The sequence below is a fragment of the Schistocerca americana genome, chromosome 10, assembly GCF_021461395.2.
Source record: "Schistocerca americana isolate TAMUIC-IGC-003095 chromosome 10, iqSchAmer2.1, whole genome shotgun sequence".
NCBI lineage: Eukaryota > Metazoa > Arthropoda > Insecta > Orthoptera > Acrididae > Schistocerca > Schistocerca americana.
In genome coordinates, this window is record NC_060128.1 from 172,225,920 (window position 1) to 172,248,479 (window position 22,560).

General features: G+C 45.4%; 1 protein-coding gene across 1 annotated transcript in view; it reads left to right on the plus strand.

Moving 5' to 3' along the window:
• LOC124552649 overlaps positions 1–22,560 on the plus strand; it is a 192,084-nt gene that overhangs the window by 149,574 nt on the left and 19,950 nt on the right. Inside the window, exon 7 of the mRNA XM_047126975.1 lies at positions 11,614–11,729. Within this exon, the coding sequence (XP_046982931.1) occupies positions 11,614–11,729 (116 nt within the window). The remainder of the gene's footprint in view (positions 1–11,613; positions 11,730–22,560) is intronic.

Here is a 22,560-nt window from a genome sequence, read left to right on the forward strand (position 1 = left end):
CCAGTTTCTCACAAGTGTCGCTTCTAACAAGTGTCTACAACTCAACTGAGCTAGTGACCGAGCAACTGCACTAGTGACTGTGACTGAGAATTGAGACCGGTACTGAGCCTTCCAGTCAGTGGAGGGGATCTAAATACTACGGTCGAGAGCGCGTTGGTGGCGTGTTGCTTGCGAGTCTGTCTTTGGCCTCTCTCTTGATATGCCCACTTGATCCAGAGCCTGCTATCGATCTTGTTGCTAAATCTTTGCCGACCAGTGTGCTGGCAACAGCTTATACCAGCACAGTACCTCAACATTATGCATACAGTTCAGTTCACAGAGACATATTCCATGTGTGGGCGAGCATTGTCCTATTAAAAATGACACCACAGCACTGTTACATGAGAGATTACATATGAGGATACATAATGCCTATGACATACTGTTGTGCCTCCATACTTCCCTGACACTCTATGAGCTGTGTCGTCAAATCAAACCCTATGGCTCCCCACATTATGACGCTGGGAGTAACACTGCTGTGTCACTCCAAAACTTTGAGTATGGTGTGGACTTGGAGAGCAGCAGGCCTGTTCTCCCAGTGTCGAAGGTCATCTGGGGTAGTGCAGAACCGCCATTTGTCAGTGAACATGTACAGCGCCATTCATCTACAGTTATGCTTCCCAGTCGTGGCATAACTCTAATGAAGCCATTTCTGTTGTGGTGTTAATAGTAGCGTACAAATGAGATGGTAATTTCTACCCTGGTTGCTACCTGTCTGCGAGCTATGGTGTGGAATGACACACAGTATCGTAGGGAGTCCATTACTTGTGCCCAGTAGGCAGGTGCAGTTCTGAAGGGTTGTGATGTGCCCGGTGCACACTATAATGGTACTCTCTTGTGGTGGCCAGACGTGTTCGCCTTCCCCTCATGTTTCCATGCAGTCCAATATCGGACCAGTATCAAATCCGATTGTCGAACAAAAGAGTATATTGCACGGTTCGACCAGCTGGCCAAATGGAGATCGAATTAGTTTTTGGCTATACTGTATCACACAGTAACGTGCCAACTGCTTGTACTTCACTGTGATGTCTCAACATCTTACGCTGCTCACGCTCCTTTTATACTCCTACTAGGCCTGATAACTGCACTGAACCAGACCGCGTCCAGAGTAGACACTTTGACTGTGAAAATTTTATCAGCAGACTATCGATGTATTCGTAATAATGTTCTCGGATTTACTGCCCTCTAGAAAAGTTCTCGCACTCAAATCGTTCTTGGGATCGAGAAGTGGCTGAAACTTGAAGTGGAAAGCTCTGCGATATTTGGCGAGTCGTGGAAAGTATACGGAAAGACAGATTATAGGTCATAGGAGGAGGAGTGTTAATTGCAGTTGACAAAAATATCACCCCTATTGGGGTCGAAGTTGAGTATGACAGCGAAGTTATCTGGTCGCTTATAACAGGTATAGGTGAAACGAGGTTTATTGTTGGATGCTTTTACCGGGCAGCCGATTCCGCGGTGTCAGTTCTAGAGTCATTCAAAGATAGTCTGCGGTCAATAGCGCGTAAATACTCAGGTCATGCAATACTAGTTGGAGACCACATTAACGTGCCGAATATAGACTGGGATGTCTATGGATTCATTGCGGGTGGGGTCGGGGTACAGACACACACTCGTACGAAAGTCTTTTCAAGCCGTTTTATTAAAACTGTCTTGAGCAACTAGCTCGGCAGCCGACACGTAATGGAAATATATTAGACCTTCAAGCTGCGAATAGGCCGAATCTTATCGACAGTGTCGGTATAGAATCGGGGATAGCGATTACGATGTCACTATAGCAACTATGGTTACGAAAGTTAATAAATCATTCAAGAAGGCTAGGAGAGTGTTTGTGCTAGATAGAGCAGATAAGCAGTTGTTAGCATCTCACGTAGAGAGTGAATTAGTTCCAGTAAGATGGAAGTAGAGGAACTATCGGCAAAGTATAAGCAGATTGTATATCGTGGTCTGGAGAGGTATGTGCCTAGTTTGTGGATAAGGTATGAAAAAGACGCACCATGCATTAATAACGAAACTCGTAAGATGGTGAGGAAGCAGAGGCTGTTGCACTCACGGTCCAAAAGGGAACGCACAAATAACGACAAGCAAGGGTTAGTAGAGATTCGTGCGTCTGTGAAAAGATCTATGCGCGACGCATACTACTACTATTACCACCGTCATACCTTAGCAAAAGGTCTGGCGAGAACCCGAGAAAATTCTGGTCGTATGTAAAATCATAAGCTGGTCTACGGCTTCCATTCAGTCCCTTGTTGACCAGTCTGGTGTGGCAAAAGGAAAGCCAAAGTTTTAAATTCCACGTTCAAAAAATCGTTCACGCAGGAGAACCGTACGCATACACCATCATTTCATCATCGAAGAGACTGCTGTATGGACGACATAAAAATAAGCATATTTGGCGTGGAGAAAAACCTGAAAGATCTGAAAGACAAATTACCAGATCCGGATGGAATCCGAATTCGATTTAACAAAGAGTATTCTACGGCATTGGCCCTTACCTAGCTTGCATTTATAGTTAATCTCCAGCCCAGCACAAAGTTCCAAGCGGCTGGAAAGACGTGCAAGTGATTCCTTTACATGTTGTTGTTGTTGTTGTTGTTGTTGTGGTCTTCAGTCCTGAGACTGGTTTGATGCAGCTCTCCATGCTACTCTATCCTGTACAAGCCTCATCATCTCCCAGTACTTACCGCAACCTACATCCTTCTGAATCTGCTTCGTGTATTCGTCTCTTGGTCTCCCTCTACGATTTTTACCTTCCACGCTGCCCTCCAATACTAAATTGGTGATCCCTTGATGCCTCAGAACATGTCCTACCAACCGATCCCTTCTTCTAGTCAACTTGTGCCACAAACTTCTCTTCTCCCCAATCCTATTCAATACTTCCTCATTAGTTATGTGATCTACCCATCTAATCTTCAGCATTCTTCTGTAGCACCACACCTCAAAAGCTTCTATTCTCTTCTTGTCCAAACTATTTATCGTCCATGTTTCACTTCCATACATGGCTACACTCCATACAAATACTTGCAGAAATGACTCCCTGACACTTAAATCTATACTCGATGTTAACAAATTTCTACGTTTTATATCCTCTGAACTTCGACCATCATCAGCTTTTTGCTCCCCAAATAGCAAAACTCCTTTACCACTGTAAGTGTATCATTTCCTAATCTAATTCCCTCAGCATGACCCGACTTAATTCGACTACATTCCATTATCCTTGTTTTGCCTTTGTTGTTGCTCATCCTATATTCCCCCTTCAAGACACTGTCCATTCCGTTCAACTGCTCTTCCAAGTCCTTTGCTGTCTTTGACAGAATTACAATGTCATCGGCGAACCTCAAAGTTTTTATTTCTTCTCCATGGATTTTAATACCTACTCCGAATTTTTCTTTTGTTTCCTTCACTGCTTGCTCAATATACAGATTGAATAACATTGGGGATAGGCTACAGCCCTGTCTCACTCCCTTCCCAACCACTGCTTCCCTTTCATGCCCCTCGACTCTTATAACTGCCATCTGGTTTCTGTACAAATTGTAAATAGCCTTTCGCTCCCTGTATTTTACCCCTGTCACCTTTAGAGTTTGAAAGAGAGTATTCCAGTCAACATTGTCAAAAGCTTTCTCTAAGTTTACAAATGCTAGAAATGTAGGTTTGCCCTTCCTTAATATAGCTTCTAAGATAAGTCGTAGGGTCAGTATTGCCTCACGTGTTCCAACATTTCTACGGAATCCAAACTGATCTTCCCCGAGGTCGGCTTCTACTAGTTTTTCCATTCTTCTGTAAAGAATTCGCGTTACTATTTTGCAGCTGTGACTTATTAAACTGATAGTTCGGTAATTTTCACATCTGTCAACACCTGCTTTCTTTGGGATTGGAATTATTAAATTCTTCTTGAAGTCTGAGGGTATTTCGCCTGTTTCATACATCTTGCTCACTAGATGGTAGAGTTTTGTCAGGACTGCCTCTCCCAAGGCTGTCAGTAGTTCCAATGGAATGTTGTCTACTCCGGGGGCCTTGTTTCGACTCAGGTCTCTCAGTGCTCTGTCAAACTCTTCACGCAGTATCGTATCTCCCATTTCATCTTCATCTACATCCTCCTCCATTTCCATAATACAGTCCTCAAGTACATCGCCCTTGTATAGACCTACTATATACTCCTTCCACCTTTCTGCTTTCGCTTCTTTGCTTAGAACTGGGTTTCCATCTGAGCTCTTGAGCTATTGGTTATGACCTGTAGATTGAAACTGAAGAAACTGCAAAAAGGTGGGAATTTAAAGAGATGGGACCTGGATAAACTGAAAGAACCAGAGGCTGTACAGAGCTTTCTTTGGGATTGGAATTATTAAATTCTTCTTGAAGTCTGAGGGTATTTCGCCTGTTTCATACATCTTGCTCACTAGATGGTAGAGTTTTGTCAGGACTGCCTCTCCCAAGGCTGTCAGTAGTTCCAATGGAATGTTGTCTACTCCGGGGGCCTTGTTTCGACTCAGGTCTCTCAGTGCTCTGTCAAACTCTTCACGCAGTATCGTATCTCCCATTTCATCTTCATCTACATCCTCCTCCATTTCCATAATACAGTCCTCAAGTACATCGCCCTTGTATAGACCTACTATATACTCCTTCCACCTTTCTGCTTTCGCTTCTTTGCTTAGAACTGGGTTTCCATCTGAGCTCTTGATGTTCATGCAAGTGGTTCTCTTTTCTCCAAAGGTCTCTTCAACTTTCTGTAGGCAGTATCTATCTTACCCCTAGTGAGATAAGCCTCTACATTCTTACATTTGTCCTCTAGCCATCCCTGCTTACCCATTTTGCACTTCCTGTCGGTCTCATTTTTGAGACGTGTGTATTCCTTTTTCCTGCTTCATTTATTGCATTTTTATATTTTCTCCTTTCATCAATTAAATTCAATATATCTTCTGTTACCCAGGGATTACTACTAGCCCTCGTCTTTTTACCTACTTGATCCTATGCTGCCTTCACTACTTCGTCCCTCAAAGCTACCCATTCTTCTTTTACTGTATTTGTTTCCCCCATTCCTGTCAATTGTTCCCTTATGCTCTCCCTGAAACTCTGTACAGCCTCTGGTTCTTTCAGTTTATCCAGGTCCCATCTCTTTAAATTCCCACCTTTTTGCAGTTTCTTCAGTTTCAATCTACAGGTCATAACCAATAGATTGTGGTCAGAGTCTACATCTGCCCCTGGAAATGTCTTACAATTTAAAACCTGGTTCCTAAATCTCTGTTTTACCATTATATAATCTATCTGAAACCTGTCAGTATCTCCAGGCTTCTTCCATGTATACAGACATCTTTTATGATTCTTGATCCAAGTGTTAGCTATGATTAAGTTGTGCTCTGTGCAAAATTCTACCAGGCGGCTTCCTCTTTCATTTCTTAGCCCCAATCCATATTCACCTACTACGTTTCCTTCTCTCCCTTTTCCTACTACCGAATTCCAGTCACCCATGACTATTAAATTTTCGTCACCCTTCACTATCTGAATAATTTCTTTTATTTCATCATACATTTCTTCAATTTCTTCGTCATTTGCAGAGCTAGTTGTACTACTGTAGTAGGCGTGGGCTTCGTCTCTATCTTGGCCACAATAATGCGTTCACTATGCTGTTTGTAGTAGCTTACCCACATTCCTATTTTCCTATTCATTATTAAACTTACTCCTGCATTACCCCTATTTGATTTTGTGTTTATAACCCTGTAGTCACCTGACCAGAAGTCTTGTTCCTCCTGCCACCGAACTTCACTAATTCCCACTATATTTAACTTTAACCTATCTATTTCCCTTTTTAAATTTTCTAACCTACCTGCCCGATTAAGGGATCTGACATTCCACGCTCCGATCCGTAGAACGCCAGTTTTCTTTCTCCTGATAAAGACATCCTCTTGAGTAGCCCCCACCCGGAGAACCGAATGGGGGACGATTTTACCTCCGGAATATTTTACCCAAGAGGACGCCATCATCAATTACGGCTGTAGTTTCCCCTTGCTTTCAGCCGTTCGCAGTACCCGCACAGCAAGGCCGTTTTGGTTAATGTTACAAGGCCAGATCAGTCAGTCATCCAGACTGTTGCCCCTGCAACTACTGAAAAGGCTGCTGCCCCCCTTCAGGAACCACACGTTTGTCTGGCCTCTCAACAGATACCCCTCCGTTGTGGTTGCACCTACGGTACGGCTATCTGTATCGCTGAGGCACGCAAGCCTCCCCACCAACGGCAAGGTCCATGGTTCATGGGGGGGTTCCTTTACATAAGAAGGGTAAAATAACCGACCCGCAAAATTACAGACCAATATTCCTAACTTCAGTTTGTTACAGTCCTTGAACATGTTCCTAGTTCAAATATAATAAACTTTCTTGAGACTGAGACGCTTATGTCAACGATTCAGCATAGTTTTAGAAAGCATCGCTAGTGCAAACTTAGCTTGCCGTTTTCTCACGTGAGATACTGCGACTATGAGTGAAGGACAACAGACATATTCCATATTTCACGGTTACCGCATTGTTTCACAGTGACGGTCAGCGTTCACTGTTTCACCTCAGGGCAGGAAATCAGTAAGCAGAATGCCCTTCCTGTCCCAGAAGACGGTGCACTTTCAGCTCCGATACAGTCTCTTTGAATTTCGTCTCGGCCGGAGATCAACTGTGACACCAACTCATTGGCTGCTGCTCGGTTTCCGGGATCAAGTGAGAAATCCACGTCTCGTCGCCCGTGACAATCATGTCGAGGAACTCGTCGCCGTCATCGCGATATCGTTGCAGAAATGGTAGCGCTGCTAAAGCGTTTCGTTTTGTGCTCGGGTGTCAGGTTCTTCGGCGCCCACCTGGCACACAATTTCTTGAACAGTAGGTGCTTAGTGACAATTTCGTGCAACAAGGATCGCGATATCTGTATCTACATCTACATGGATACTCTACAAATCACATTTAAGTGCCTGGCAGAGGATTCTCTATTATTCCAATCTCGAACTACGCGCAGAATAAACGAACACTTACATCTTAGCGTGCGAGCTCTGATATCTTTTATTGTACAGGGTGAGCACAAAGTCTTGCCCTGATTATAAAAATTTGTAACAGAATAGCCGTTGGACATAATAGCCTACATTTGATGCCGTTACATATGTTAGTGTTACTAGTTGTGACCAATAGATGGCGCTAGCGCTCGACAACACTGACGCGGTCTGTTAGGTCACGTTAGTGGCGTCGAAGCAGGAGAAAGCGCAATGTGTGCTTTGGTTTCACGAAACGAAATCGCCCTCAGTGTTCAGCGTAAATTTCGGGCTTCTTATGAACGTTAAATCAATAAAGCGATGGCATGCAAAGTTTAACGAAGCAGGCAGCGTTGAAGATCGTCCTTTAAGTGGCAGGCCTCGTGTGAGTGATGCAACTGTTGATCGTGCTAGGCAATCGTTTCAGCGGAGTCGGTCTAATTCAACTCGTAAAGCATCTCGTGAACTTCAAATACCGCAAGCAAGTGTGGTGAAGATTCTTCATGAAAGGCTTAGGTTTCATACTTACAAAGTGCAAATCGTGCAATCGTGCAGGCCTTGCAACCGAATGATTTACTGACACGTGCTGAATTTGCATTTGTGATTCTAAACAGTATTGATGGCACTAACGATTACTTAAATCGCATATGCTTTACCAATGAATCCACCTTTCATGTCATTAGAATGTAAACAGGAATAATGTCCTTATATGGGGTTCAGAGTCTCCACGTGCTACTGTACAGTTACAGCGAGACAGCGGAAAAGTGCATGTTTGGTGCGGCCTCATGCATAACAAGGTTTTTGGACCGTTTTTCTTCGCGGACAAATCCATTACCGCTAACACTTACTTAGACGTTTTGCAACAGGTCATTGCGCCACATTTAGAACAACAACCACCATGGATACTTTCCCAGCGAGATGGAGCACCCCCCCCCCCCCCCCCCCCCCCCCACTGGGCTTTGATTTCCGGATCGGTTGATTGGAAGGAACGGTCCAACATCCTGGCCACCCCGCTCTCCAAACATTACCCCCCTTGATTTTTTTTTTCTGGGGCTATATCAAGGACAGTCTTCGTCACACCAGTTGCTGACGTCGCCAAACTGAAGGCTAGGATACAAGCTGCTGTGGGTACTGTGACAGTACACATGTTACGAAACACCTGGCGGGAACTGGAATACCGCCTCGACATTCTTCGAGCTACCAAAGGAGCACACATTGAGATTTAAGTGGTTAAAAAGAAACTACTAACACTAATCTATGTAACGGCATCAAATGTAAATTATTATGTCGAACGGTTATTCTGTAATAAATTGTTATAATCAGGGCAAGACTTTGTGCTCACCCTGTATTATGACGATCGTTTCTCTCTACGTAGGTCTGCGTCAACAAAATATTTTCACATTCCGCAGAGAAAGTTGGCGATTGCAATTTCTTGAAAAGATTTCCCGCAACGGAAAACGACTTTCTTTTAATTATGTCCACCCCAAATCCTGTATCATGTCCGTGACTCCCTCTCCTCTATTTCGCGATAATACAAAACGTGCTGCTCTTCTGTGAACTTTCTTGATGTACCCCATTAAACCTAACTGATAAGGATCCCACACCGCGCAGCGGTACTCCAAAAGAGAGCGAACAAGCGTAGTGCAGGCAGTTTCTTTAGCAGATCTGTTACATTTTCTAAGGGTTCTGCCAATAAAAAGCAGTCTTTGGTTTGCCCCCCCCCCCCCCCTCTCCAACATTTTCTATGTGTTCTTTCCATTATAAGCTGTTCGTAATTGTAATTCCTAGGCATTTAGTTGAATTTACTGTCTTTAGATTTGATTGCTTTATCGTGTAGCCAAAGTTTAACGGATTCCTTTTAGCACTCATGTGGATGACCTCACACTTCTCACTATTTGGTGTGAATTGCCAATTTTTGCACCATACAGACATTCTTTCTAAATCGTTCATAATTTATTTTGATCTTCTCATGACTTTACTAGACAACAAATAACATCATCTGCAAACAACCTAAGACGGCTGGTCAGATTGTCTCCTAAATCTTATATATGGATAAGGAATAGCAGAGGGTCTTTAACACTATCTTGTGGAAAGCCAGAAAGCACTTCTGTTTTATTTGATGACTCTCCGACAATTACTACGAACTGTGACTTCTCTGACAGGAAATCGCGAATCCAGTAACACAACTGAGACGATATTCCATAAGCACGCAATTTCACTAAAAGCCGCTTGTGTGGTACAGTGTCAAAAGCCTTCTGGAAATCTAGAAATACGGAATCAATTTGAATTCCCTTGTCAATAGCACTCAACATGAAACGTCCCCTTTGAAAAATTACACGACTGTGCTTAAACTGACACACAATATTTTTTAGCGCAACGCAATCTGACTTTCAATAATCCCTACAAAAGAATGGCCCTGACTAACATTAACCTATACCTTTCACAAATCACTTACCTCACAAAAATCTTCGTTACTCGAACTACTGCAATACAGCGAGCGCCACTACTGCCAGCTAAATAAAAGATTCAAACTACGGAAGGCACTAACTACTGATAGGCATAGTTAGCAAATGAAAGATTTTAATAGAGAACAAGCAATGTATTTACTTTAATAGTCATAATATATATAGCAGTTCATGACATTCAGTCTTACAAATTTCAAAACTCCGCCATCTCTCTCCCCACATCCACCACTGCTGGTGAGCCACCTCCAACTGCGCAACTCTATGCGCTGTTCACATCCAGCTGCCGCTGCCCAACACTACAATGGCAGACAACAATGCAAACTAGACACTGACTGCACACAGCACAGCCAGTGATTTTCATACAGAGCGCTACGTAACGTTGCCAATAAGAGAACAAACAGCCTACTTACAAACACCTCGTGTGAATGCCGGCCGGGGTGGCCGAGCGGTTCTAGGCGCTACAGTCTGGAACCGCGCGACCGCTACGGTCGCAGTTTCGAATCCTGCCTCGGCCATGGATGTGTGTGATGTCCTTAGGTTAGTTAGGTTTAAGTAGTTCTAAGTTCTAGGGGACTAATGACCTCAGAAGCTAAGTCCCATAGTGCTCAGAGCCTTTTGAACTTCGTGTGAATAAAGAGCTAGCTGTGTTTCACAACAATGTTTTCTAAATCCATGTTGACTATTTTTCAATAGACCGTTCTCTTCTAGATAATTCATAATGTTCGAACGCAATATATGTTCCAGAATCAAGCTGCATATTGAAGTTAATGATATGGACCTGTAATTCAGCGGATTACTCCTACTACCTTTCTTGAGTATTGACGTGACCTGTGCAACTTTCCAGTCTTTGGGTACAGATCTTTCGTCAATGAATGGTTGTATAATAAGGAGCTATTGTATCAGCATACTCTGAAAGGAACCTAATTGGTATAGAGTCTGGACCAGAAGACTTGCTTTTATTAGGTGATTTAAGTTGGTTCCCTACTTTGAGGATACCTACTTCTATGTTACTCATGTTGACATCTGTTCTTGATTCGAATTCTGGAATATTTATTTAGTCTTCGTTGATGAAGAAATTTTGGAAGGATGTGTGTAGTAACTCTGCTTTAGCAGCACTGTCATTGATGGAATTTCCATTGCTATCGCACAGAGAAGGCATCGATTGTGTCTTGCCATTAGCATATATTACATACGACCAGAATCTCTTTGGATTTTCTGCCTGTTTCGAGACAAAGCTTCGTTGTGGAAGCTATTATAGGCATCTCGTGTTTAAGTCTGTGTTGAAAATGGTTTCTGAGCTCCGTAATGGTGAAGTGACTGTTCTCCAGGATGTGGTGCCTCACCACTTATTTACTGGACTTTTTTATCTTGTTTTGATCCATACTACCACTCTCCAAAATATGGAAAGCAAAGAGCTTGCAGTAGAAGAGATTTGTTTCACAGTATCAAAGATAAAGAATTGCTCACAGCCCTTAAGGTATGCGTTTTAGAGCTCACATTTAGTTGACTTTTTGTATCGAATGATCATTCCTGTCATATCCCTGAATATTGACCATCACTTCTGGAACGCACTGTATTATGAATGTGAGTGTGCACTTTCTCAGTTATTCTCAGATTTAAATAACTTTGTGACTGGCGTTTCAACAAGTCGAGTGGTAGAGTTCACGTGCCAGCCAGTTGCTGTTCTCACCTTCTTCTCACTGCGTTGCCTTTTTCACAGGTACTCGCAGTGTCTTGTGTGTAGCTGAGTCAGCATAAGTTGATCCCTGACAGTTAAAGTGAGCTTGACGTGTCAGCTTTCAGGGCCTATGGTAACCAGCAATGTCACTCGATTTCGTAAACATTCCTGTGGCAACGCCTCGGTATTGCCACAGCTCTGTAGAAGGCTATTGTTTTCGCCTGTAGCCATTGGTGCTTCGCAACTGAAAACTTGCAACAGCGCTACGATCTGTCAAGGGTCGTCTTATGCCATCTCGTATGGTGGAGCTGGCTACACACCGGCAACCCCGCCCCTGCCACCGCAGCTTGTCAGTCACCAAGTTATTTTAATCAGAGTATACAATGTACCATGTCCGATACTAATGGTCGCACTACTAATTTTCCGACAGGCGAGTCTGTGGTGGCACCGAGACGAGTTTCCACTGTGCGGGGCAGTCGTCATCGATGAGCGCAACCTGGTCACCGCCGGGCACTGCATATACGACGGCATCATGAGGCCCACCAGGTCAGTTCACCTTGCGACACCTTTACTGTACAGCCTTCCTTCCTCTCTGTTGTTAGTGCTTGCAAGGGATGGGCTAAACTGCAGTGTTGGCCATTAAAATTGCAACACCAAATAGAAGAGCAAATAATAAAATTTTAGTTATTGTTCATATACAGTTGTTGCTGTTGTGGTCTTCAGTCCTGAGACTGGCTTGATGCAGCTCTCCATGCTACTCTATCCTGTGCAAGCTTCTTCATCTCCCAGTACCTACTGCAACCTACATCCTTCTGAATCTGCTTAGTGTATTCATCTCTTGGTCTCCCTCTACGATTTTTACCCTCCACGCTGCCCTCCAATGCTAAATTTGTGATCCCTTGATGCCTCAAAACATGTCCTACCAACCGATCCCTTCTTCTAGTCAAGTTGTGCCACAAACTTCTCTTCTCCCCAATCCTATTCAATACCTCCTCATTAGTTACGTGATCTACCCACCTTATCTTCAGCATTCTTCTGTAGCACCACATTTCGAAAGCTTCTATTCTCTTCTTGTCCAAACTAGTTATCGTCCATGTTTCACTTCCATACATGGCTACACTCCACACACATACTTTCAGAAACGACTTCCTGACACTTAAATGTATACTCGATGTTAACAAATTTCTCTTCTTCAGAAACGATTTCCTTGCCATTGCCAGTCTACATTTTATATCCTCTCTACTTCGACCATCATCAGTTATTTTACTCCCTAAATAGAAAACTCCTTTACTACTTTAAGTGTCTCATTTCCCAATCTAATCCCCTCAGCATCACCCGATTTAATCTGACTACATTCCATTATCCTCGTTTTTCTTTTGTTGATGTTCATCTTATACCCTCCTTTCAAGACACTGTCCATTCCGTTCAACTGCTCTTCCAAGTCCTTTGCTGTCTCTGACAGAATTACAATGTCATCGGCGAACCTCAAAGTTTTTATTTCTTCTCCATGGATTTTAATACCTACTCCGAATTTTTCTTTTGTTTCCTTTACTGCTTGCTCAATATACAGATTGAATAACATTGGGGAGAGGCTACAACCCCGTCTCACTCCTTTCCCAACCACTGCTTCCTTTTCATGCCCCTCGACTCTTATAACTGCCATCTGGTTTCTGTACAAATTGTAAATAGCCTTTCGCTCCCTGTATTTTACCGCTGCCACCTTCAGAATTTGAAAGAGAGTATTCCAGTTAACGTTGTCAAAAGCTTTCTCTAAGTCTACAAATGCTAGAAACGTAGGTTTGCCTTTTCTTAATCTTTCTTCTAAGATAAGTCGTAAGGTTAGTATTGCAGTATTGCATATACAGTACTATACTCGATATGGCGAGAGAAGAGCTGTGACAGTTGACGCAGCCTCGGTGCACGTGCTTCGCGCATCCACGACGGCCAATCGATCGTGAGTTTTTGATTACATTGCTGTGGCAACGCCCAAGTGTTGCCATAGTGCTGGGTGACCACTGCTTTCAATCAGTTGTGCCACGTGATACGTTCAGGTTTGTGTGTATACGTGTGCATTCCGCTACTTCTGTGAGTTTCTTGCCATGTGTCTAAGTGGAAAAGTGTGTATAAGTGGAAAATGGCCGCCTGTAGTGCAGAGAAGAGGCTTTTGGGAAAAGAGCTACGCTGAAATCCCAAGCATACGGATTTAGATACAGATTGCGTGTTTACTTTGAAAGGGAAAGGGACAATGGTGGGCCTTTGATATCAGTGGGTAAAGTGGTTGACAGAGTGGCAGAAGCAGTGAACATCTCTACAGCGACAGCGAAGAGAGTCACAAATGATAAAAGAGGCTGCCAGTTCAGCTGCCAGCCCTGTTATTGTGACGCCTGGAAAGTCAAGGAAGAGATCGTGTCATGTGACTGAAATAGACGACTTTGAAGTAAGTGCTATCAGGCAACACATATACGCGCACTACAGCGGCAAGGTGTGTCCAACGCTTGAAAATTTGATGGCATCACTGTCGGACAGTGGTTTGTTCACAGGCGAAATGACAAGTCCCTCCATTGTTCTGGAAAAAAAATTGGCTTCCGTTGGAAAAAGTTCTCAGGACGAAAGTTATTGCTGGAACACGAGACATTGTAGCGTGGAGACGTCGTTGATTGCAGCGAATCCGGAAAACGTAATGTGGATTGGCAAAACATGGGTCAACGTGCGTTATGCACGTTCCATTGCGTAGACAGAAGACACGCGCCACGGAACTATGAGTGTGCCAACAGGTAAGGGAGGGCGTCTAATTATAGTTCATACTGGCTCTATGAACGGTTTTGTGCCCAGTGCTATGATGACGTTGCAGTAAAAAAAACTGTCGACTACCATGAGGAAATGAATGCAGATACGAGGGTAATCCCAAAAATAAGGTATCCTATTTTTTTTATAAGTGCAGAACTCTGTTTGTGTGGCACTTGGTTACACTGTTATGAAAAGTGCTTCACGTGCTGTGTGTAAACATGCGCACGCCGCGCTGAGGCGCTCAGCCTTGGCTTGGCAGCCGTTGGATGTTACCAAGTGCGAATTGCGCGCAGTTATTCGGTTTTTGAACGCAAAGGGCACTGCGCTGATTAAAATCCATCGCCAATTGACAGAAGTGTATGGTGAGTAGTGCATAGATGTCAAAAATGTTCGTAAGTGGTGTAGAGAGTTTGCAGCTGGTCGGACCGAAATTCACGACGAAGAAAGGAGCGGGAGACCGTGTTTCTGAGGAGACAGTGTTGAAGGTTGAGCAAAGCATGCGTGAAGATCGGCGGATCACCCTGAATGATCTCTTCACGTTGGTTCCTGAGGTTTCCCGAATTTTAACGGAAACATTGAACTACCGGGAGGTGTGCTCAAGATGGGTGCCACGCATGCTGACTGAGGACCACACGCGACTACGAGTTGATGTTCCGCGCGCATTTCTTCACCACCTTGCGGCCGAACAGGACAACTTTCTGGACTCAATTGTCACGGGTGACGAAACCTGGGCATACCACTTTATACCTGAGACCAAGCAACAATCTCGCCAGTGGCGGCATCCTTCTTCAGCATGGCGGCGAGCTGGTATGACATGCCCATATAAAAACTGCCACAGCGTCTACAAAAATGCATCGACAGAAATGGTGATTATGTCGAAAAATAGCTAAATTTTCAAGCTTTAAACTGATGTAAACGATTGTAGAAATAAACAGGTCTATGTACTTATAAAAAAAAATAGGAGACCTTACTTTTGGGATTACCCTCGTACATTCAAAGACTGTTTCGGTACTTGTTTGCTGCAAAACGACAGTCCCGGTAGTGCTTATGTAATTGACAATGCGCCGTGCCATTGTGCATAATTAAATAAGGCATCAGCGGCTGCTGCAAGGAGAGACGAAAGTCAACTGGTTAGAAGATAATAAAATAGGCTTTAACAGAATATGCGCAAAGCGGAATTTTCGGAATTAGTGAAACGATACAAGCCACAGAAGACGCATTATGTGATAGATACATTAGCAGAGAACCCCGGCCACAAACTTATACGTCTTCCACCGTGCCACTGCCATTACAGTGCAATTGAACTCACCTGGACTCAAATAAAACAAGATGTTGCGGAGCGAAACAAAACCTTTACGTTGCGAGACACAGAGAGGCTGGTAAATGAGGCTGTCACACGAATAACGGCAGAAAATTGGAAGAACGTCGTGAACCACGTGTGGAAAGAGATTACGAGGTCAAACGTAGAAGATGTAAGAGAAGAATCCGTTCATAATATTGTAATTTCTTTATCAGACGACGAGGACAGCAACAGCGAAGATAACTAAGAGCATGTGATCGTGACGAGAGATGACTAATTGGATGATAATTGATCTTGGAGTTTCCATTCTCCCACAAGAAAAATAGAGGTAACGTCCTTATTGGATATTTTACATGTGCACTTTGCTTTGCTTTGTTAACGTTGAAAATCTGATTGTGTGATATTTTTATTTTGGCTGGAACCATAGTCATGGTAATTTTTTAATGATGTTACCGCTGTTTGACGATAATAATTTTTGTTTTATTGTTATACGATCCAGAGTTCGGCCGTAGACCATTTTCAAGTACGGCAACTCATAAATGTCAAAAGATATCGTACTGGTATGAAATACAGCGGAATATGAACCGTATAACAATAAAATAAAAACTGTTGCCGTCAAATGGCTGTAACATCATTAAAGAAAATATTTGTGTGTGTGTTTGTGTAAGGTGACAAACACTGGTAGCGCATGTGAAAAAATATCCCATCAAGGAACACATCGGTCAGCAGAATGCTGCAGTGAATGACGCGGCAATTGTTAGGTTCTGAAGGAGAAGCAGAGTGTTGCCGCGGGCCGAAGGTCTGTCACCCCGCTCCCCCCCCCCCCCCTCCCGCTGTCACGCTGCCTGTCCGTGTCGAATACTGGCAACTGAGCTGCCAGCTGTCAGAGCTCTTCTCTCGAAGTACAGAGTATAGCGAACCGAGCAGCTTTGCAATTGCTACACAAGTGGTGGACAGACAGAGGACGGAGAACAAGATTATGATGTGTTTCCTATTCCATCTCCTCCTCCTCCCTCTCTGTACTCCCCTCTATCCTCCTCCTCTTCCTCTTCCTCCTTTCTTCCCCCTAACCTCCTCCTCCTTCCTCCCCTCCATCTTCCTCCTCCTCCCTCCCTCCCTCTATCCACCTCCTTCCTATCTTCTATCCTCCTGCTCCTTCCTCCCCTCTATCCTCCTCCTGCTCCTTCCTCGCCCCCATCCTCCTTCCTCCCCTCTATCCTCCTCCTGCTCCCTCCCCTCTATCCTCATTTGCCTCCTCCTCCTTCCTCCCCTCTATCCTCCTCCTATCCTCCTGCTCCTTCCTCCCCTCCATCCTCCAGCTCCTTCCTCCCCTCCATCCTCCAGCTCCTTCCTCCCCTCCATCCTCCAGCTCCTTCCTCCCCACCATCCTCCTGCTCCTTCCTCCCCTCTATCCTCCTCCCTCCCTCCCTACCCTCTATCCTCCTCCCTCCCTCCCCTCAGTCCTCCTCCTCCCTCCCACCCCTCTATCCTCCTCCTCCTGCCTTCCCTCTATCCTCCTCCCTCCCTCCCTCCCACCCCTCTATCCTCCTCCTCCTGCCTTCCTTCTATCCTCCTCCTGCCTACCCCTCTATCCTCCTTCCCCCCTCTATCCTAATTTGCCACCTCCTCCTACTTCTCCTCTATCCTCATTTGCCTCCTCCTCCTTCCTCCCCTCTATCTTCCTCCTTCCTCCCTTCTATCCTCCTACTCCTTCCTCCCATCTATCCTCCTCCCTTCCTCCCCTCTATCCTCCTCCTCCCTTCCTCCCCTCTATCCTCCTCCTCCTCCCTCCCTCCCCTCTATCCTCCTCCTCCCTCCCACCCCTCTATCCTCCTCCTCCCTCCCTCCCCTCTATCCTCATCATCCTACCTCCCTCCCTCCCCTCTATCCTCATTTGCCTCCTCCTCCTGCCTCCCCTCTATACTCCCCTCCTCCCTCCACACTATTCTCATTTGCCTCCTCCTCCTCCTCCCCTCTATCCTCATTTGCCTCCTCCTCCTTCCTCCCCTCTATTCTCATTTGCCTCCTCCTCCCCCTCCTTCCTCTCCTCTATCCTCATTTGCCTCCTCCTCCTCCTCCTCCTTCCTCTCCTCTATCCTCTCCTCTATCCTCATTTGCCTCCTCCTCCTCCTCCTCCTCCTCCTTCCTCTCCTCTATCCTCATTTGCCGCCTCCTCCTCCTCCTCCTTCCTCTCCTCTATCCTCATTTGCCTCCTCCTCCTCCTTCCTCCCCTCTATCCTCCTCCTTCCTCCCCTCTATCCTCCTCCTCCTCCTCCTCCTTCCTCCCCTCTATCCTCCTCCTCCTCCTCCTTCCTCCCCTCTATCCTCCTCCTCCTCCCCTCTATCCTCCTCCTCCTCCTTCCTCCCCTCTATCCTCCTCCTCCTCCTCCTCCTTCCTCCCCTCTATCCTCTTCCTCCTCCTCCTCCTCCTCCTCCTCCTCCTCCTTCCTCCTCCTCCTCCTTCCTCCTCCTCCTCCTTCCTCCCCTCTATCCTCTTCCTCCTCCTCCTCCTCCTCCTCCTTCCTCCCCTCTATCCTCCTGCTCCTCCCTCCCTTCTATCCTTATTTGCCTCCTCCTCCTCCTCCCTCCCCTCTATCCTTATTTGCCTCCTCCTCCTCCTCCTCCTCCTCCTCCTCCTCCTCCTCCTCCTCCCCCTCCTTCTTCCTCTCTGTGTTCCCCTCCCCACTTTGTCTCCTCTTCCCTCCTCACTCTGATCTTGAGTCCTTTTATTGTTACTGTAAATTAATATTCCATTGTAATATTCTAAATCATAAGCCATAAACACTACCTCTGTTTTTCTGTGAAAACCAACTGCGAGAAAGAAAACAAAACACACTGTTTTGTGTACAAATTACCTTTAAATATATGTAATGAGAAATAACATGTATCTGGAAGGAACAACATTGTTGTGTATACAGTTTATCTCAAATTTACACTACTGGCCATTAAAATTGCTACACCACGAAGATGACGTGCTACAGAAGCGAAATTTAACCGACAGGAAGAAGATGCTGTGATACGCAAATGATTAGCTTCTCAGAGCATTCACACAAGGTTGACGCCGGTGGCGACACCTACAACGTGCTGACATGAGGAAAGTTTCCAACCGATTTCTCATACACAAACAGCAGTTGACCGGCGTCGCCTGGTGAAACGTTGTTGTGATGACTCGTGTAAGGAGGAGAAATGCGTACCATCACGTTTCCGACTTTGATAAAGGTCGGATTTTAGCCTATCGCGATTGCGGTTTATCGTATCGCGACATTGTGCAGGCGTTGGTCGAGATCCAATGACTGTTAGCAGAATATGGAATCGGTGGGTTCAGGAGGGTAATACGGAACGCCGTGCTGGATCCCAACGGCCTCATATCACTAGCAGTCGAGATGACAGGCATCTTATCCGCATAGCTGTAACGGATCGTGCAGCCACGTCTCGATCCCTGAGTCAACAGATGGGGACGTTTGCAAGACAACAATCATCTGCACGAACAGTTCGACGACGTTTGCAGCAGCATGGACTATCAGCTCGGAGACCGTGGCTACTGTTATCCTTGATGCTGCATCACAGACAGGAACGCCTGCGATTGTGTACTCAACGACGAACCTGGGTGTACAAATGGTTAAAAGGTCATTTTTTAGGATGAATCCAGGTTCTGTTTACAGCATCACGATGGTCGCATCCGTGTTTGGCGACATTGTGGCGAACGCACATTGTAAGCGTGTATTCGTCATCGCGATACTGGTGTATCACCCGGCCTGATGGTATGGGCTGCCATCGGTTACACGTCTCGGTCACCTCTTGTTCGCATTGACTGCACTTTGAACAGTGGACGTTACATTTCAGATGTGTTACGACCCGTGGCTCTACCCTTCATTCGATCCCGGCGAAACCCTGCATTTCAGCAGGATAATGCACGACCGCATGTTGCAGGTCCTGTACTGGCCTTTGTGGATACAGAAAATGTTCGACTGCTGCCTTGGCCCGCACATTCTCCAGATATCTCACCAATTGAAAACGTCTGGTCAATGGCGGCCGAGCAACTGGCTTGTCACAACACGCCAGTCTCTACTCTTGATGAACTATGGTATCGTGTTTAAGCTGCATGGGCAGCTGTACCTGTACACGCCATCCAAGCTTTGTTTGACTCGATGGCCAGGCGTATCAAGGCCGTTATTACGGCCAGGGTGGTTGTTCTGGGTATTGATTTATCAGGATCTATGCACCCAAATTGCGTATAAATGTAATCACATGTCAGTTCTAGTATAATATATTTGTCCAATGAATACCCGTTTATCATCTGCATTTGTTCTTGGTGTAGCAATTGTAATGGCCAGTGGTGTAACCAATAAGAGAGAATACGTATCTGGAAGAAACTATTTGTCAGACTAAGGGAAAGAAAACAAAACCGCACATTTTCACTACAGAGCACAGCACAGCATTTTCTTTCTCACAGTCGGTTTTAATAGAAAACGAAGGTTGCCCTGAAAGTAATGCGGCAATCTCACGTGCTAATTCCTTTTCACATTGGTTTGCAAAGTTACGCCTGGACATTGAATCAACGAGACTGTGTCAGGCCGCAATCCACTAATGTTTTATCCGTACGTCACCGGATTTTTTTCTCCCACTGATCCTCATTAATTTATACTTTTCTACAAGTAGAGCTAGCTGCCATTCATCACATCAACTACAAATTTTGCCTAGTTCATGTCGTATATTCTTACAGTCGCCCAACGACAACACCTTCCCACACACCACACCACATCATCATCATCATCATCATCATCATCATCATCAGCAAACAGCCACAGATTGCTGCTCGGCCTCCGTCAGATCATTTGTGTACATAGGAAATGACAACAGTCCTATTACACTTCCACGGGACACTCCTGACAATACTCTTCTCTCAGACAAACATTTTCCCTCAATGGCAACATAGTGGGTGCTGTTCATTAAGAAGTTTTCGAGCCATCCACATTTCTGGGAACGTATTCCGCATGGAAATACCTTCGTCAACGGTCTGCAGTGGGGCACCGTGTCCCACGCTTTTCGGAAGTCTAGGAACATGGACTGATGGTCGCCATTCATCGATGGGAGTGAAAATGAGCGTTTGGCGTCATTGGTCGGGAAGCCCCTTACAGGGCAGGTCCGGCCGTCTTGGTGCAGGTCTTATTACATTTGACGCCACACTGGGCGACCTGCGCGCCGGTTGGGGATGAAATGATGATGAAGGCAATACAACACCCAGCCCCTGAGCGGGGAAAATCCCCAACCCAGCCGGGAATCGAACCCGGGCCCCTTAGGACGGCAGTCCGTCACGCTGACCATTCAGCTATCGGGGCAGACTCCATTCATCGATAACTCAAAGGATACCGTGCGAGAAGAGGGCAAGCCGAGTTTGGTATGAGCGATGCTTTCTAAACCCGTGCTAGTGTGTGGGCAGAAGAATTTCCGCTTCAAGGAACTTTATTATACTTGAACTGAGAATATGTTGCAGAATTCTGCAGCAAATCTATGTTAAGGATATTGGTCTGTAATTCTGCGTAGCTGTTCTTCTACCCTTCTTATATACATGACTGGTCTGTGCTTTTTTCCAGTCGTCTGGGACTTTGCGCAGAGCGAGGGACAGGTCGAACAGCACTGAAAGTGTACGTAGCTGACTGGAGTCTGGCCAGAGGCGTATAATTCCGTCCTAAGCGCTGCGAATTTGTCTCTTTTTCAATCGATGCAAGGCGTCGAGTGTACTGCTGATCCAGTGAGACGTTTAACCCCCAGTGTGTGTAAGGTGTCAGGCCAGAGGTGGTTCTGTGAAGTTTAGTTTGTGTTGCCGAACCATGAATTGTGCCTATTCGTTCAGGTTGCCGTGAACATGAACCAGAATAATCATTTGAACATTCTTTCCCTTGCTTCTACATCTTCATTATGAGCATGCTGTGACACGCCTTCCAAAATGACAATAGCTCTGCTCTCAGTGCTCCACATAAACGTACGTTCCTGATTTCACCAACACTTAGGCACCTCGTCCTATCTCGAGAGGCCTGCTAAATCACCTCATCTTAATCCCGTAGAAAATACATGGAACCATTTGGAATAGTGGATGATATGAAGCAGTCAACGTCATCCCAGTTTGGTAGCTCTATGTCATCATATCATCAGTGAGTGGCATCTGCAGGGCACCTAAGGAAACGTGTGGACTGTCATTCTGGTCGAATAGAGGCAATTAACAAAGCTAGAGAAGGCATTATCCGCTACTAGCGACCCAGCAACGCTTTAAAATGGCTAAATATCTGTGCGAATTGGATATACACTCAAGCGCCAAAGAAACTGGTATAGGCATACGTACTCAAATACAAATTGTATTCAGATACAAATACAGGCAGAATACGGCACTCCGGTAGGCAATGCTTGTATAAGACAAGTACCGGTGCAGTTGTTAGATCGGTTACTCCTGCTACAGTGGCAGGTTATCAAGATTTAAGTGAGCTTGAACGTGGTGTTACAGTCGGCGCGCGAGCGATGGGAAACAGCATCTCCGAGTTAGCGATGAAGTGAGGATTTTCTCGTTAGACAATTTCACGAGGGACCGTGAATATAAGGAATCAGGTAAAACATCAAATCTCAGATATCGCTGATACCGGAAAAAAATCCTGCAAACGGGACCAACAACGACTGAAGGGAAACGTTCAACATGACAGAAGTGCAACCCTTTCGCAAACTGCTACAGATTTCAGTGCTGGGCCATCAACATGTGTCAGACTGCGTATCATTCAACGAAACATCTTTAGGAGCTGAAGGCCCATTCTTGTACCCCTGATGAATACACGACACAAAGCTTTACGCCTCGCCTGGGCCCGTCAACGCCGACATTGGACTGTTGATGACAGGAAACATGTCGCCTGGTCGGCCGAATCTCTTTTCAAATTGTATCGAGCGGATGGACGCGTACGGGTGTGGAGACAACCTCATGAGCCGTTGGAACCTGGATGTTAGCAGGAGACTGTTCCAGCTGCTAGAGGCTCTGTAACGGTGTGGGGACTGTGCAGTTGCAGTGATATGGCACCCCTGATACGCGTAGATACGACTCTGACAAGTGACACGTATGTAAGCAGTCCTGTCTGATCACCTGCATCAATTCATGTCCATTGTGCAGTCCCACGAACTTGGGCAATTCCAGCAGGACCATGCGACACCCCCTACGCCAATAATTGCTACTGAGTGGCCCCAGGAACACTATTTTGAGTTTAAACACTTCCGCTGGCCACCAAACTCCGCAGACTTGAACATTATTGAGCA